Here is a 19,193-nt window from a genome sequence, read left to right on the forward strand (position 1 = left end):
TGAGATAAAACTGTCCAGTTTATTGAAGAAAGTAGAGGAAGATGGGTCAAGGGGGAGGGATCCTGAGAGGAGTGGTGTGAGAAGTAGATCTGTACCAGTACAGCGGGATAAACCAACAAGTGATAGATGTTCCAATAAGATTGGATTTTTAGCATTTATAGCAATGGTTATCAACTGTACTGCAGGGATGGAATGTAGATCGCAGAAAGTTTAGGTTGTGGTGGCAGCAGCAGAGAGATATTTGGGTGTGCGAGACTTAGAATAGTTACAGGGTGTGTTGAGTGGTGGTGTCCCTTCCTTTCAGGTTGTTGGCCTGTGGTAGGTCTACGTAGATTTAAATAGTGGAGTAGGATGGTGTTATTTTCTATTATTTAAATGTTTTTGAGAGTGTGTTGTTAGATGGTAGTAGTATTTGTACAAAATAAAAATAAAAATTGTATAATGGAGTTGTACTCCAGGCTAGTAGGTGGCGGTAATGCAACATCTATTGGATGTTAACCGCCGTTAAAACTCATCGAAGAAGAAGATGTCCGCGTGTCAGATACATTTTTACTTGGTCTTGACTCGGCATCGGACAGTGAGGACTCCTAACATCTTCCCGAGACCAGCGGATTAAAAAACTCAATTTTATCAGCTTCCAAGCGCATAAAAGAGCATCACCAGGACAAATATATACACTCCTTTCTTGAAACATTCATGTGTTATGGCCTATTGAAACCTGGGATTCCTACTTTACTCGTAACATTACTGTCCTTTACTTTCATTGAAAAATATCCTCTTTGTCCGAATTTCCTTGACTTGCTGAAAGGGAAGAGTGGGGGAAAGTTGCACGCTTACTAACAGTAAACGGGGAAATTGTAGCTCTTTATATCTATTATAGACATGTATTGTTATGCAGGTGAGTGAGGACCCAAAAGCGATTTAGCAGAAACAGAGTCTTTTAATGTCCAAACAGGGAAAACATAAATCCTCAATCTTTACAGGAGATGTCCAAACAGGGAAAACATAAATCCTCTATCTTTACAGGAGAGTCCCACTTCTAGTAGTCGAGGAGAATAGCAGGGCTAGCGGCAACAGACTGCTGGTACCTCCGGGTAGGCGCGGGCCGTAGAGGACAGAGACACCTGCTCACACGCAGTATCTGATGAAGAGGCAGATTAGGACAGGACGGGACAAGGGCAAAGCAAACAAGAATCCGATAAGGACAGAAGCAGAAACAGAGAGAGAAATAGAGACTTAATCAGAGGGCAAAAGAGGGGACAGGTGTGAGAGAGTAAACGAGGTCGTTAGGAGAATGAGGAACAGCTGGGAGCAGGAACGGAACGATAGAGAGAGAGATAGAGAGAGAGAAAGTAACCTAATACGACCAGCAGGGGGAAACGAAGAGAAGGGAAAGCACAGGGACAAGACATAACATGACAATACATGACATGTATGTGCAGTGGCGAACCTATTGGACATCGGCCTTCAGCGTGTGATGCTAAAAGGACACCAACCGTAAAAACCAGCGCACTCTTGTAGTGAGGACTGGCCACACTTCAGAGCCTGGTTCCTCTCTAGGTTTCTTCCTAGGTTCCTGCCTTTCTGAAGAGTTTTTCCTAGCCACCGTGCTTCTACATCTACATTGCTTGCTGTTTGGGATATTAGGCTGGGTTTCTGTATGGCACTTTGTGACATCGGCTGATGTATAAAGGGCTTTATAAATGTGATTGATTGATGTAGGAGAGTGCACTTATTTGTAAAACAAAGGAAGTGGAGGCTATACACAGGTATACACCGTATACCCACTTTTTTTCAGTGGGGATTGCTATACTCACTTCTTAATCCCTTATGTTGCGTATCAAAGTAGTGTAGTGGAGGCATACAACTTATTAATTATGTAGTATAATTAGGGTTGGAAACTTTATGGTAAATCTACAGTTTTTTCAGAGATTTTCCATGGGAAGTTAAGCCCTGGAATTTGGGGAATTTAGCTTAAATTCATCAAATAAATTAGCTTAACAGTGAACCTTTTTTGTGGGATACACAAATGGCAATTCTAGGTTTTGTGGCATATTTTGGTTAAACTATCCCCAATTCAACGGAATTGCAAATGCAAAGTGCATTCGTCCATCGCATGAGCAGTGCACTCTTTCATCACATGTACAGCTGATTCTCAAGATCTTGCACATTAATGAGATGCTATTGAGCCAACACTACTACACTGTCTGAGCCAAGGACGACATGCTTTCTGGTAAGATTGGATTACAATACTGGGTGGGGTGAATATATTTTATATGACAATATTTTTTGTTAACTAGTAAATAGTAGCCTACAGCAAAGTGTGTTTAATGTCTAACTTGTTAACAGTTTCTGCTAGTTAGTTTTTGCTACCATGTTGGTTTTAGCTTGCTTGAGCCTGCTAACTGAGGAGTGTTAATTCACCTGTTTCCAAACATGTTTCATTTAAAAAAATCTATCTTACAAATGAGTTGATTAATCTAACTGCTTAACTATTTATTTGTACATGGGATTGTATTTAATTTTGTTTTACAAAATTGTTTCTAATCTTTACAGAAAAATGCCACGGGTATTATCTGATGTGTGGAGACATTTCACTGCAACTAATGTAGAAGGAAATGCTGTGCACCTTTGCAAATACTGCGCCAAATCGCATGTGAAGAATGCAAAGACGCAGAATCATCTGGCCAAGTGCACAAAGTTCCCTCAGTGCTCACAACAAGCAACCCCTGACAAAAGTCCCTCTACTTCTATTCGAGGTGAAAATGATGAATCAGACACCTTATCGATAGCAACAGCTCATGGTCCTCCTGGAATCAGAAGTTTTTTTGACACAATGGAGGAACGTAGTCAGAGAAATGCTGATGAATGTCTTGCTCGAGCTGTGCATGCAACTGGTTCACCTCTGATGCTCACAGGCAATGTGTATTGGAAGAGATTTCTGAATGTTCTTCTCCCAGCATACACCCCTCCAACCAGTCATGCTTTATCTACTCATTTGCAGGATGCAGAGTTCAAGTGAAGGTCAAGCAAATCATAGAGAAAGCAGACTGTATTGGAATCATCTGATGAGTGGTCGAATGTTTCGTGAGCAAGGAATAATTAACTACATCATCTCCACCCCTCAACCAGTACTCTACAAGAGCACAGACACAAGGGACAACAGACACACCGGTCTCTACATTGCAGATGAGCTGAAGGCAGTCATCAATTACCTTGGACAACAGAAGGTATTTGCACTGGTGACAGACAATGTTGAGAACATGAAGGCTGCTTGGTCTAAAGTGGAGGAGTCCTACCCTCACATCACACCCATTGGCTGTGCTGCTCATGCCTTGAATCTGCTCCTCAAGGACATCATGCAACTGAAAACAATGGATACACTCTACAATAGAGCCAAGGAAATGGTTAGGTTTGTGAAGGATCATCAAGTTATAGCAGCAATCTACCTCACCAAGCAAAGTGAGAAGAATAAGAGCACCACATTGAAGCTGACCAGCAGCACCCGTTGGGGTGGTGTTATCATCATGTTTGACAGTCTCCTGGAGGGGAAGGAGTCTCTCCAAGAAATGGCCATATCACAGTCTGCCCCATCAAGAGGATCCTCCTGGATGATGTATTTTGGGAGAGAGTGGTAAGCAGCCTGACACTCCTGAAACCTATAGCTGTGGCCATTGCACAGATTGAGGGAAACAATGCCATCCTGTCTGATGTTCCCACTTACACGCCGCAGCGTACATGTTGGACCCCAAGTATGCTGGCAAGATCATCCTGTCTGGTGCAGAGATCAACAAGGCCTATGGTATCATCACTACCGTGTCTCGCCACCTTGGCCTGGATGAGGGCAAGGTTCTTGGCAGTCTGGCGAAGTACACTTCCAAGCAAGGGCTTTGGGATGGAGATGCAATATGGCAGTCGTGCCAACATGTCTCATCAGCCACCTGGTGGAAGGGACTTTGTGGATCTGAGGCTCTTTCCCATGTTGCCTTCATCATCCTCCAAATCCCACCAACATCAGCCCCCTCAGAACGCAACTGGTCCTTGTTTGGGAACACACACACCAAAGCACGCAACAGGCTGACCAATACAAGGGTGGAAAATTGATGGCCATCCGGGCTAATTTGAGGCTTTTTGAGCGTGACAATGAGCCATCCTCAACAAGGTTGGAAAGTGACAGTGAAGATGAGGCCTCAGAGTCTGTTGTTTAAGAGGTGGACATTGAGGAGGAATCATAGAATCCTGAGAGGGAGACAACCAAAAGCTTTAGTTTTTTAGACTATCATATTGCAGATGTATGTTGAAAACATTTTTGAGAGTTGCGATGGATCATTGGGGATCATTCAATATTCTCTTTCTTTTGTTGTTCAGTGAAATCATCCCATGTGAAGAGTCAACTCATTTAATTAAAGATCAATTCATAAATAATTCTTAACTTTTTTTTCTTTTGGAAGGATTTAATAATTTGCAATGATCTACTTATGAGAAGGTGAAATGTTTATGTTTGTCTCCATATGATATGGTAAATATATCCAATGCAAATAAAATCTACATTTAAAATGGTATTACTATTCATGTGCATATATTTCCGTTAATTCCCATATATTCCCGTTAATTCCCACGGAAAGTTTCCACCTCTGAATATTCCCCAAAATGTACAACCCTAAGTATAATAGAGAAATCATGCACAAAGTAGCCTACACAATCGCAAAGCACGTGAAATATATTCAAATGCGTTCAGCACACACAGTCTAGTTTCAGCGGCATGTCATCTGCCGGCAGCAATAGTGCGCAGCGCTCAACTGTTTTGTCGAATTTAGCAGCTCACAGAAGAATGACATCGGTAGGAAAGACGTTTCACCCTATGATATCTACCAGTAAATGCTAACTAAGGCAACAATGGCTATGCAAACCAGGTATTGAAAAATATTAGTCCTTAGTCTTGGCTGGTAGGCTATTTGCAATGTGCAATCCAGTCATCATGCCCTGTTTGCATGAACATTTCTAAAAGCTTTCCCAAAAAACCTTCCCAATGAAATGTTGACTGCAATGTAGGCCTACCTGTCAGAATGATATAATGCTGATTTGTATCCATGGGGAGGGAATTTGTTTTGCTCAATTGACATTTCTTCTTTTTGTTCTCCCCCAGACGGTCTGCTGATGTGGTTTTAGCATGGTTGTGGACTTAGAACTTAACATTTTAGTATATTTTTTAAAGTGTGATTTTGAGAGTGGAAATCTGACAAATCTAAAGGAAAACAGCATTTTTCACACAGGGTGCCATTCCTTCACACAGGACCCAGTTCCCCAGGCACCACTACAACACTGTATAGGTCCGATGGAAAGACATCAGTCCATTAACTCTGACATAATAAGCCAGTAGGTCCCTATCAGAAGAATACAAAAACACAACCAATAGGCTAAGCATTTCCCAATCGAAATGTACAACTATTACTTCCCGTTGTAAAAAAAAACATTTAACGTTTAGCACACAAAGTAACCGGTGATCTAGAGTTTAAATGCAACAATGTTTCACACACAAGTTATTTTCAAAGAGATGTGAGCTGCAATAAGAAATTACAGTTCTACTCACCAGATGATGATCATTTGAAACGTAACTTTTTGTTGAAAGTTATTCTTGAAAAGGGAGAAGCTAACAAATTAGCAACAAGATCCTCTTCGATAACACCTGCTACAGCCGCTGCAAACTAGCCTACAACAAAAGCTAGCTAGCTGGACCGTGGGAAAACTACTGCTCCCAATTGCACAATGACTTTTTGGCCTTCGACCTGTTGGCCATTAGAAGTCAATGTGATTGGTTGATTCCACTGTCGCTCTAAAATTTTCCCCATATACAGTTGAACGATAGATGCCTTCTATCAAGCTTCTGATGGCCTAGCCAATGGCTAACTTAGCTAGCTAAATGTATCTACCCAGAGACTGCCAAATAAAAATTCTGGTTGAATATTTTTTGTCTTCAACGTTGACCTTTTCCTTTCTAACAAAAACTGAAGAGATTAAATCAGAACATAATTGAAACTAATAATATATAATTCTAATTATTTGTATTATTTTATAAATCCTTAGCCTTTCTCTGAAATTGTAGAAGGCCCTCATTGTTCCCCACTGTGTTTGGGTTTGCATGCACTTTTTACACCATTCTGAATGTCTAGAGAATCCATCTGTTCTTCTGAAATATGAACACAGAAATACCGGTCATGATCTTGAGTTGGACTCGCATTTGTCTGGTATCGGTCTTGACTCTGACACGGTCTCGCCCCCCTCCCCTCCGGTCTTGGTCTTGAATCGGTCTCACTTTAGATGGTCTCGAACACAACACTGCATCCTACTGTCCTGCCTTCCACAGGGATTCTGTTATTTTCAGCTCATAACGGTTTTCTTTCTCTTTCTGTCGCGTGGTGGTCAAAGAAAGTGTGTGAAAACAGTTTGAACAACCCCTCCCTCTCTCTCTCTCCCTGTCTCTCTTCTCTTCAGTTAATGTCACCTCCCCCGGCTCTTACTGGCACCTACCCATGAACCCTCTCTCTTTCCATTCACGGTAACCAGCCCTGTCACCCACTGAGCACCAACCAAAACCAGACGTCCATGGACATTGAAAAGTAGTTGACATTTGGTCAACCCAAATCTGAACCAATCCAAGACTTCTTTTTCACAAGTTTGGACAGCGCAGTACAATAGAGTAAATAAAATGATAGCTTAGTACAGTATAGTACAGTACACTAGAGTAGAGTACAGTATAATTTATTGTACAGTACTGAACTATACTCTACTGTGATGTGCTGTACTGTACTTTACTGTGCTGTACTGTGATGTCCAAGCTTGTGAAACGTAGACGTCTATGATTGGTACAGATTTGATGCCGTCCGGACCAACCAGATTTGGTCTTGTTTTGGGGGAGAATAACACCAAAACATGCAAAGGAGGATATTGCATTTTTCTATGTTTGTGTACCCATTCAGGATACATCACCATGAAGAGACATGAATTGACATTCATAATTATGCATTTGTGTATGGTATAGATCAGGGACCCATGGTGTCATTTTGTTACCAGGTGTTAATCCACTTCTCTTACTGTAGTTCAACCAAAATACATTTTTAGAAACTTATGGTGTCATGTCATAGCTGACACCCCATTCTTTCTGCATCTTTGAATCTTAATTCGGTGTAGATATTTAACAGTTCTTGGAAAACGTGGTCACATAAACAACTGAGGGAGATTTTCACTGGAAATTGTTAAAAGCAGTGCTTGTGCATGGAGTTGTGTGGCTCGTGCATGGAGTTGTGTGGCTCGTGCATGGAGTTGTATGGCTAGTGTAGCCCTTTATACTCATACCCATATACGGCTTGAAAATGGCAGATTTGGGCTCTGATAAACGCCTAAATTAGAACGCAGTGGCTGTACAGTAACCTGCTATACATGACACCAGTGCTCTGATTGCGCTTCACAGCGCTGGATGGGTTTTGACTGACAGCTGTTCTGAACTTGAGCACCTCGCGCGTCAAGACGTTGCCACCATCCCTCCCGCTAATTGGGCAACTTTTGCACGTTTTGTTGTCTGAGTGAGGAAAATGCTGTAAATTATGAGGACTCTATATATTTTAAAAGATGAGACATTGAGGATCAATAAATACCGATTTGAAGTCATGCAAGCAAGCCAAACACCTGTGAGTCCAAATGTGCACTTCACATTTCCATATCATAAAACTAATGTTATATACAGTGTCGACGTTTATAATCACCATGTGTGATGTAGAGTTACAAGATGACATGGCGTCATACCCTGCGTTGTTCTGAACAGAATGAGCCTATGTTTGTCTATTTGCGAAGGACATTTGCTGAATGCAGTCACGTCTTCATTCTATATGCACCAACATGTTGATCTGTTTCCCTGAATTGCATTGTGAAAGCTTAACACTTTGACATAGTTTTTAAAAATAAATTGACAATAGAACAGGCTTTTTGGAGAGGTGTGTGACCACTTGGAGACACCAATTAGTCCTCTCACTGAGAACCCTTGTAATTATTTTGTCTTTTGTTGCACCTACCCCACATTTTCCAGGAATATCCTTATCATGTTACTGAATGTATCCAGATTATTTTCTGATTTCTTTATCAACAAATGCAACGAAGGGTACAGTAAAATTGTCAAATGAACAAAATCAAAAGTGTAATTTTTGGATTCGATCTTGTGTCAGGTGAACTGTTGTGTTCTCACCTTTTGGTCAAATAATTTTCCTATAATCTCGAAACTGTTCCTTTTCAATTGCTACCATGTTTATGCATATGCTTTTTATATTTCTTCTGTAAGAAGCATCTCAATTTAGCCCTTTGCATATCGGCCAATTCCCACGAGTGTAAAGGGTTAACTTTGCAATCGATGGTTTTTGTTTGGCATACTTTTAAAGTGAAAAATCGGAGTCTCGGCCTCATTATGCCATCATGGAATTGCCTGCCTGTAATTACAGTTCTATTCTCTGCCTGATGCTATATCTGTGCATTGAGATAAAGCTGTGGGTTGTCATTTGTGGACGGCCTTGGGCTCTGGAGAATCCTTCCTAAGAAGATGTGTGTGTGTGTGTGTGTGTTCGTGAGTGCTTGCCTGCCTGCCCCTTTGTGTGCATGTGCGTGTGTCCATTTGTATGTGTGTGCAAGGCTGACCCTAAGCGAGATTTGGTTGGGGGGCCCCCACCAAATGTATAACTCATTTCATGCAATCATACTCTCTATATACTTTGCCATGGCGCGGAGAGATAAATTAGCAGTTTTACATCCAATTTCCTGCACATTTTGCCATGGGGTGGGGAGAAACTGTTGAAGTTTTAAAGCTAATTTCCTGAAATTTTGCCATATCTTATGCCATATTAATGTGATATCGGAGTGAGAATGACTAACAAAATCATTCAGGGCCCTTGGAGATCAGGGCCCCTGAGCACGTGCCCGGTCTGTAAATCTGCCATGATTACTTTTAGATAGCTGGCTAGATTAATTTATCTATCTAAAAATGAGTTGAAACCCTGACTGAGTAAAAAATAAGTAACAAAAAAAGGATGTCGCTTATGCCCTGTGTGTGTGTGTATGGTGCCGTATTGGAAAGGGGAAAGGGTTCAGTTGCACAACTCAATGCATTCAACCGAAATGTATCTTCCACATTTAACCCAACCCCTCTGCAGGTTTCATGTGTGTTTTTGATCTGAACACACCCTTTGGTCCAGCTGGCACACCACTGGCCACAGTTAGGGTAGTGTGTGTGTACAATTGTGTACAGTCTGCCCCTGCTGTGAATAGGCTCCAGGCCTTCCTTCCCTCAGCCGGAGTTGGAAGACAGAGCGGACCCGACTGGTTCAGACAGGATTTGCTGTGTACCACTGGCTTCACTGACTGCCCTTTTTAAAATATTTCACTGGGCTTTTAGGTCTACTGAAATATCCATAAAACAACGTCCTTGGTTCTTGCTCCCTATGTACACACACACACACACAAACACACACACACACACACACACACACACACACACAGAAAACCCATACATTACAGTTTTGATCCACATGGCGAGTCTTCCAAACGTATTATTCTCCTGCAATGGAAACTCTGAGTGTGTGTGTGTGTGTGTGTGTGTGTGTGTGTGTGTGTGTGTGTAAGGGCATAGCATCAGCTAACCTCTGGGCACGGCTGGGCTGGGTCCATTTCCCAGTTACTAGAACTAAAGGGAAACACATTGCTGAGTAGAACCAATGCCAGAGCAATGAGAGTCCAGCAGCAACTCTGGAGCCAGCTCTCCAGTCTATACAGGCTCCACTATAGCCTCACCATGATGTCATGATCCCAGAATACTGGACTGTGTGTGTGTGTGTGTGTGTGTGTGTGTGTGTGTGTGTGTGTGTGTGTTTTGGATAGAATGCCGCTGCTGTAATGGGACTTTGTTGCGGCACATTCAAAGGCCGTGTTTGTCAGAGGGCTTGGGATTCTTCGTGTGCCTCCTCAGAAGACATTGGTTTCTCTGCCACTTCCGCCACTTTGAGCTGAGGCATTTGACAGGAATGCTACTCATAAGTTCTTCCACATTCCCCGTTCCCACAAAGCTGTGTCTGTGTGCGCGTCAGTGCGGTCTTTCCTTTGTGTGTGTGTGTGTGTGTGTGTGTGTGTGTGTGTGTATGTATGCGTGCCCGTGCGTGCGTGTTTCCACTGTAATTGTAACCAAGTGGCGTGCGAAGTGCACTAGATCTGTTAGGCGTCTCGTTGCAGTGTAAACAGTGGTGTTCTCTGGTATTAATGGCGCTCTCTGTGTCTCTGTGGTTTAACACGAGCCTGACAGCTTTCTTAGAGTCCTCTCTGGACAGGGCACACAAAGGACCGGCTGTAACCGTGAGACTTGTCACCCGTACACTTTCACGTCCAACCAGACTTCCGTGTAACACACTGTAGCCGTAACCAAGAGGGGCAGTACAACAGGAGTCGAGTCTCACATAAGTAGGCAAAGAGTTAGTCTTTACTATACAGGTTTAGTGATGACATAGATGCATTTTTGTTATTAGTCACATTTTTAAAAAATCTAATACAAAATATATTTGACAATGGATGCTCAAGGCAAGAGCATTTGGGGAATGTAACGGTTCCCTTTTCCATTTAGGAACATAAATCAGGAAGTGTTATCAGTAATGACACTCACTATGTCTAGTATGCACCACCTCCCATTCTTTATTTGGATGTAGTTGTTGCATTTGGGCTTGAGTGGAGGTTGATATTTCTCCTCTAAATCTGTATAAATATTGTTTTAATGTGCTAGACCAAGAGGGGAATGAAAGGTCTCGTTCACATCATTCAGTGCAAGTGAGGGGAGTGGGACTGAGGATGTAGTCAGTGACTGTGTATGTAAACATGGAACATAAACATCGTCCATCATTCTCCCCCTTACAGATTCAGCAGCTGGAGACGCAGGTGGTAGAGGCAGACAAACGTGCCTTCAAAGCTCACCAGCAGGTAAATGAGGTGTGTGTGTGTGTGTGTGTGTGTGTGTGTGTGTGTGTGTGTGTGTGTGTGTGTGTGTGTGTGTGTGTGTGTGTGTGTGTGTGTGTGTGTGTGTGTGTGTGTTTGTGTGTTTGTTACACGTACAGGTAAATGCCCAAATAAAGGCAACACCAACAAAGTGTCTTCATAGGGTGTTGGGTCACCACTAGTTAGAACCGCTTCAATGCACCTTGGCATAGATTCTACACATGTCTGGAACTCTACTGGAGGGATGCAACGCCATTCTTGCCTGAGAAATTCCATCATTTGGTGTTTTGATGGTGGTGGAAACTGTCTTCTCAGCCGCCACTCCAGAACCTCCCATAAGTGTTCAGTTGGGTTGAGATCCGGTGACTGAGACATGGCATATGGTTTACACGTTTTCATGCTCGTCAAACCATTCAGTGACCACTCGTGCCCTGTGGATGGGGGCTTTTTCATCCTATGGGGCCATAGCCATGGTAGCCAAAATAATGGCCTGCCCACCATTTTTATACATGACCCTAAGCATGATGGGATGTTAATTGCTTAATTAACTCAGGAGCCACACCTGTCCTTTTGACATACTTTGACATACACCTCATTTACTCAGGTGTTTCCTTTATTTGGGAAGTGACCTGTATATTTCTTGAGCTCATTCTATTATGTGTGATGTGTGCGTATGCATACTCTTTGTAACAGTATGTGTGTGTGTCTCTCTCAGGTGCAGTGGATGGAGGAGAAGGCGAAGGCTCCAGACGGTCAGTCAGGTGACTCTGAGGTGCGGTTGTTCAAACGCTGTCAGGACCTACAGTCTCTCCTACAGGAGAAGGATGATGTCATCACCCTGCTGGAGACACAGCTGGAGGAGCAGGTAAACAGTTGTTTAGGATTGGTGGAGGGTAAGCTGATCCTAGAACAGTGTTTGTGACTACAGCTGGAGGAGTAGGTAAAGAGCTGCCACTAGACAGTGATCTAAGGTCAGTTTTGTTCTTTCCCCCCGTAATGGTTAAGGTTAGGATTGTGGGGAGGGTATACTGATCCTAGATCAGTGTTGATATCTGTCTCACTCCCTTACCAGAAACAGATCCGAGCCCAGGATGCTAAGACTGTGGAGGAGAAAGCAGCGAAGATCAAAGAGTGGGTGATGCTGAAGCTGTGTGAGGTACAGTACATAAAGTGCATGTCCTCACAAGGATAACAAAACAAGGAAAACATTTTGCCAGTCCCCACGAGGAAAAATTATATTTTAGGCTTAGGGTTGCAATTAGGGTCAGGGAAATAGGACTTTCAATGGGAATCAATTGTTTGGCCACCACAAGGAAAGTAAATCAAGCGTGTGTGTATTTGTATAGTATTAGTGTTGATGCTTTTTGGTGTTACAAGTGTTTGTGTTGTTCCCAGTTTGAGGTGGAGAATGCTGCTCTGAGAGAGACCAACATTCAGCAGGAGGCTCAGATCCAGGAGATACAGAAACAGATGCAGGGTAAGGACCACAGGAAAGACACACACACACACCCAAGTCCCCTGGCTAGACATTTTAAAGTCTCCGTTTCATGTATGTGTTCCAGCCCTGGAGCAAAAGCGAGGAGTTGGTGTCCAGTCTAAGCCCGGGGAAGCCCAGCGTCTCAGCAGCCTGACGTTTGGCTGTTTCCAGGTACGAGGGAAGAACCCCCAGGTCCTAACAGGCCCCGAGCCCGTCCAGAGGACCCTCAGAACCCAGCCCGAGGCCGAAGGGGGGAACAACACTGGTCAGTCCCTACCTCCTCATATCTACTGGATGACCATCACTGATCATTTCTATGACTCAATGTCGTACTACAGATGTAGGATCTTCATTTCAGCCTGTTTTCTACAGCAGGAAAATTGTCCTGCAGCAACAGGAAATGTGAATTATAATTCATGGAGATTTTTGTAGGTGTTGATACATTTTTTGTTAAGGCAAATCATGTCTGACATTTAAGTGGAAATTACAAAGTTTTAAAAACGTTTTAAACTTTGAATATACTACACGTTTGCATTTCCTGCTCCACAGGACAATTCTTAGCATCAGAAGACTGATCAAATTAAGATCCTACATCGTATGTTCTTCACTTCTGGTCCAGGAGAACCACTAGTCCAGTGTATAGGTGAAATGATTGTTCCATTTTATGATACAAGTATCAAACTTGGTACATTAATACTAGATATCTTAAGGAATATTTTAAAAATTGAGGCTGTCTGTGAAGCCTGTCAGTCAATCAGGGTGGCCATTTTAATCAAATGACTGCCATGTGGATTTCCTGGTAGAAGAAAATATGGTAATATCATGCCAAACTAATGTTATCTACCAACTAAAAAAAACACAGATAATATAGACAATTCTGATTGTGACCTTAATAGTGGTCATTTTGACCATAGTCCAGCGGCTACATATTGTTATTTGTCATGGAGCCACCAAATTTAACACATCTGTCAGCACTCTGACAATGGCGTCGGAGGGGATGGCTGCCGTTTTACAGGCTCCTAACCAATTGTGCTATTTTGTGTGTTTTTTGGCCATTGTTTGTAACTTCTTTTTTTTACTTCTTTTGTACATAATGTTGATGCTCTTATGACCGAAAAGAGCTTCTGGATATCCGAACAGCGAATAACTCACCTCGAACTGGACGAAGGTATTTTCTTTAATGAGTCGGACGCAAAGGATATAATGGCCTTAATCCCCATCATTCACATGAAGGAAATAAAGGGGGCGGAGATCAGGGTGCCTTGTGAGAATTTGTTGGCGAGTGGGTAACCCACCTCTACCGTCCGTTCTATTGCTAGCACAGACTAGAATATGGCATTGAGGAGTCACCGGCTTCATCAATAAATGCATCGACGACGTTGTCCCCACAGTGACCGTACGTACATATCCCAACCAGAAGCCAACATTCACACGGCCCCGTGTTTACTCCCCTGTTCACCAACGACTGCGTGGCCAAGCACGACTCCGACACCATCATTAAGTTTGCTGACGACACAACGGTGGTAGGCTTGATCACCGACAACAATGAGACAGCCTATAGGGAGGAGGTAAGAGACCTGGCAGTGTGGTGGCAGGACAAGAACCTCTCCCTCAACGTGAGCAAGACAAATGAGATGATCGTGGACTACAGGAAAAGGAGGGCCGAACAGCCCCCTTCACATCGCCAGGGCTGTAGTGGAGGGGGTTCAGAGTTTCAAGTTCCTTGGTGGCCACATCACCAACAAACTATCATGGTTAAACACATCAAGAAAGTCATGAAGAGGGCATGACAACACCTTTTCCCCCTCAGGAGACTTGATTTGTCATGAATCTCCAGATCCTCAGAAGTTTCTACAGCTGCACCATCGAGAGCATCCTGACCAGTCGCATCTCTGCCTGGTATGGCAACTGCTCGAGTATCCGACCATAAGGCACTACAGAGGGTAGTGCATACAGCCCAGTACATCACTGGGGCCATCCAGGACCTATATAGTAGGCTGTGTCAGAAAAAGGCCCAAAAAATTGTCAATGATTCCAGTCACCCAAGTCATAGACTGTTCTCTAATGCTACCGCACAGCAAGCGATACCGGTGCACCAAGTCTAGGTTCAATAGGCTCCTTAACAGCTTCTACCCCCAAGCCATAAGACTGCTGAACAATGAATCAAAGGGCCACCTGGACTATTTGCAATTACACTCTGCTGCTACTCGCTGTTTATTATCTATGCATAGTCACTTTACCCCTACCTATATGTACAAATTACCTCGACGAATCTATATCCCTGCACATTGACTCATATTGTGATTTTATTGTGGTACTTTTTTTGTTTTTGTTCCAGCACAGATTTTGTCCATATTTATTAAATTACTTGTGGTTGGGCATGGTAAAGTTGCATTTGTGTGTGGATCTGCAACAAAGGAGAGACCTTGTAAGCAGGTTGCATAACGTAAAGGTGATGAGGATGAATCTATTAAACCAATATATCTCAAATAAGGAAATTACATGACCTCTTAATGTTATAACTTAACTAAAATAGACATGGAAAATAGGAAACAAACGTACTCTTAACTTGGACGCACACAACTGGAAAGAAACCTGAGGAATGGCTTGACAGGATTTAAATACCAACTGAAGGTGGATGAGCCTATCAGGGCAGGCCTGATAATTAGTGACAGGTGTGTGGCATTGAGAGAGAGTCAACAGGAGAAATCGACTTGGTTGTTCAAGTTCATCTCAGTAGTATGCTGCTCCACTCAGGGCTTGTGTACAGCTGCCAACCAGCTGCATTTGGCCGTATTGGAAAATATTCACAAAGCCATATCTCCATAAAACTCTACTCAGAAAACTGGATGTAGTCTCTCACAGTGCCATCCGTTTTGTCACCAAAGCCTCATTTACTACCCACCACTGCGACCTGTATGCTCTCGTTGGCTGGCCGTCACTACATATTCGTCGCCAAACCCACTGGCTCCAGGTCATCTATAAGTCTTTTCTAGGTAAAGCCCCGACTTATCTTAGCTCACTGGTCACCCAGCAACATCCGTAGCACACGCTCCAGCAGGTATATTTCACTGGTCATCCCCAAAGCCAACACTTCCTTCGGCCGACCTTTCCTTTCAGTTCTCTGCTGCCAATGACTGGAACGAATTGCAAAAATCACTGAAGCTGGACTCTTATTTCTCCCTCTCTAACTTTAAGCATCAGCTGTCGGAGCAGCTTTCCAATGGCTGTGTACAGGTACAGTGAATCTGTAAATAGCACACCCAACTACCTCATCCCCATATTGTTATTTATCCTATTGCTCTTTTGCACCCCAGTATCTCTACTTGCACATCATCATCTGCACATCTATCACTCCAGTGTTAATGCTAAATTGTAATTATTTCGCCTCTATGGCCTATTTATTTCCTTACCTCCCTAATCTTCTACATTTGCACACACTGTACATATATTTTTCTATTGTGTTATTGACTGTACGTTTGTTTGTGTGTAACTCTGTGTTGTTTTTTTGTCGCACTGCATTGCTTTATCTTGGCCAGGTCGACGTTGTAAATTAGAACTTGTTCTCAACTGGCTTACCTGGTTAAATAAAGGTGGAAAAATAATAATAATAATATTTGGTTCCTAAAGCCCAATGATGGCTTAAAATGTTTGAGGGGGTCTGGAAAACACAATAAAATGGCCCAAAGATGCCATATATACATATCCTTTATTTATTTTGTTGAAAAGTAGTGAAAACGTGGTTTTCATGGATAGTTCCAATAGTTTACAGGTTAACACTCTAAAAGTAATATGTGAAATCTACTAAATCTACTGAATGCAATGATATATAATATGATATTCTGTTTAGTGTACATCTTAAGTAATTTGACTGGAAACCTGCCCTGTACACGTCACTTTAAGTAAAATCCCATAGGAATGCATTATGTCCAGCTGAGAGACAGGTAACTTTCACAAAGTGAGTCAACTACTACATAAAGATGTATAGTGCCATTGCAGATTGAATCATCTATTATACTCTGAAAGAGCCCATTTCCAAAATGACCGCCAGCCAGCTACTTTGGTTCTAGTTGGACAGGATTCACATGGCCATATGGAATAAATGATTGGTACATATACAGCCCAATGATTGCTTAAAATATTTGGGGTGGAGAACACAATCAAATGAACCAAGTGTCCCTTATGTATGTTTTCTTTAAACGTATGCAGAAATGTGGTGGAAATTGAGAGGATCAAATTTCAGCATGCTCCTAATGATAAAAAAATATTGTGTGATATCTGAGGATTAGAATGATATATGTATATACAGTGGGGCAAAAAAAGTGTTTAGTCAGCCACCAATTGTGCAAGTTCTCCCACTTAAAAAGATGAGAGGCCTGTAATTTTCATTATAGGTACACTTCAACTATGACACACAGAATGAGAAAAAAAATCCAGATAATCACATTGTAGGATTTTTAATGAATTTATTTGCAAATTATGGTGGAAAATAAGTATTTGGTCAATAACAAAGTTTATCTCAATACTTTGTTATATACCCTTTGCTGGCAATGACAGAGGTCAAACGTTTTCTGTAAGTCTTCACAAGGTTTTCACACACTGTTGCTGGTATTTTGGCCCATTCCTCCATGCAGATCTCCTCTAGAGCATTGATGTTTTGGGGCTGTTGCTGGGCAACACGGACTTTCAACTCCCTCCAAAGATTTTCTATGGGGTTGAGATCTGGAGACTGGCTAGGCCACTCCAGGACCTTGAAATGCTTCTTACGAAGCCACTCCTTTGTTGCCCGGGCGGTGTGTTTGGGATCATTGTCATGCTGAAAGACCCAGCCATGTTTCATCTTCAATGCCCTTGCTGATGGAAGGAGGTTTTCACTCAAAATCTCACGATACATGGCCCCATTCATTCTTTTACACGGATCAGTCGTCCTGGTCCCTTTGCAGAAAAACAGCCCCAAATCATGATGTTTCCACCCCCATGTTTCACAGTAGGTATGGTGTTATTTGGATGCAACTCAGCATTCTTTGTCCACTAAACACGAGTTGAGTTTTTACCAAAAAGTTATATTTTGGTTTCATCTGACCAAATGACATTCTCCCAATCTTCTTGTGGATCATCCAAATGCTCTCTAGCAAACTTCAGACGGGCCTGGACATGTACTGGCTTAAGCAGGGGGACACGTCTGGCACTGCAGGATTTGAGTCCCTGGCGGCGAGTCCCTGGCGGCGTAGTGTGTTACTGATGGTAGGCTTTGTTACTTTGGTCCCAGCTCTCTGCAGGTCATTCACTAGGTCCCCCTGTGTGGTTCTGGGATTTTTGCTCACCGTTCTTGTGATCATTTTGACCCCACGGGGTGAGATCTTGCGTGGAGCCCCAGATCGAGGGAGATTATCAGTGGTCTTGTATGTCTTCCATTTCCTAATAATTGCTCCCACAGTTGATTTCTTCAAACCAAGCTGCTTACCTATTGCAGATTCAGTCTTCCCAGCTTGGTGCAGGTCTACAATTTTGTTTCTGGTGTTCTTTGACAGCTCTTTGGTCTTGGCCATAGTGGAGTTTGGAGTGTGGCTGTTTGAGGTTGTGGACAGGTGTCTTTTATACTGATAACAAGTTCAAACAGGTGCCATTAATACAGGTAACGAGTGGAGGAAAGAGGAGCCTCTTAAAGAAGAAGTTACAGGTTTGTGAGAGCCAGAAATCTTGCTTGTTTGTAATTGACCAAATACTTATTTTCTACCATAATTTGAAAATAAAATCATTAAAAATCCTACAATGAGATTTTCTGGATTTTCTTTTCTCATTTTGTGTGTCATAGTTTAAGTGTACCTATGATGAAAATTACAGGCCTCTCTCATCTGTTTAAGTGGGAGAACTTGCACAATTGGTGGCTGACTAAATACTTTTTTGCCCCACTGTATATATAATTTGTACCAAAACAGTGCTTGTATGATAAGTAATGGTAGCCTTAGTATCGTGTCCCATACATTCCATTCAAAAAGGTAGAGTTCTATTAGAATGGCTTCATGTCAAAAGTTTGGGCACACCTACTCATTCAAGGTTTTTTCTTTATTTTATATCATTTTCTACATTGTACAGTTGAAGTCGGAACTTTACATACACCTTAGCCAAGTACATTTAAACTCAGTTTTCACAATTCCTGACATTCAATCCTAGTAAACATTCCCTGCCTTAGGCCAGTTAGGATCACCACTTTATTTTAAGAATGTGAAATGTCAGAATAATCGTGGAAAGAATGATTTATTTCAGCTTTTATTTCTTTCATCGCATTCCCAGTGGGTCAGAAGTGTACATACACTCAATTAGTATTTGGTAGCATTGCCTTTAAATTGCTTAACTTGGGTCAAACGTTTCAGGTAGCCTTCCACAAGCTTCCCACAATAAGTTTGTTGAATTTTGGCCCATTCCTCCTGACAAAGCTGGTGTAAATGAGTCAGGTTTGTTGGCCTTCTTGCTCGCACATGCTTTTTCAGTTCTGCCCACAAATGTTCTATAGGATTGAGGTCAGGGCTTTCTGATGGCCACTCCAATACCTTGACTGTTGTCCTTAAGCCATTTTTCCACAACTTTGGAAGTATGCTTGGGGTCATTGTCCATTTGGAAGACCCATTTGCGACCAGGCTTTAACTTCCTGACTGATGTCTTGAGATGTTGCTTCAATATATCCACATAATTGTCCGTCCTC

At 42.4% G+C, this 19,193-nt stretch overlaps 1 protein-coding gene across 1 annotated transcript in view; it reads left to right on the plus strand.

Moving 5' to 3' along the window:
- plekhh2 (pleckstrin homology domain containing, family H (with MyTH4 domain) member 2) overlaps positions 1–19,193 on the plus strand; it is a 52,815-nt gene that overhangs the window by 14,815 nt on the left and 18,807 nt on the right. The window contains 5 exon segments of the mRNA XM_029669735.2: positions 10,936–10,998; positions 11,729–11,878; positions 12,086–12,169; positions 12,409–12,490; positions 12,576–12,755. Of these exon segments, the coding sequence (XP_029525595.2) occupies positions 10,936–10,998; positions 11,729–11,878; positions 12,086–12,169; positions 12,409–12,490; positions 12,576–12,755 (559 nt within the window).

This window comes from Oncorhynchus nerka, linkage group LG10 (assembly GCF_034236695.1).
Source record: "Oncorhynchus nerka isolate Pitt River linkage group LG10, Oner_Uvic_2.0, whole genome shotgun sequence".
Lineage (NCBI taxonomy): Eukaryota > Metazoa > Chordata > Actinopteri > Salmoniformes > Salmonidae > Oncorhynchus > Oncorhynchus nerka.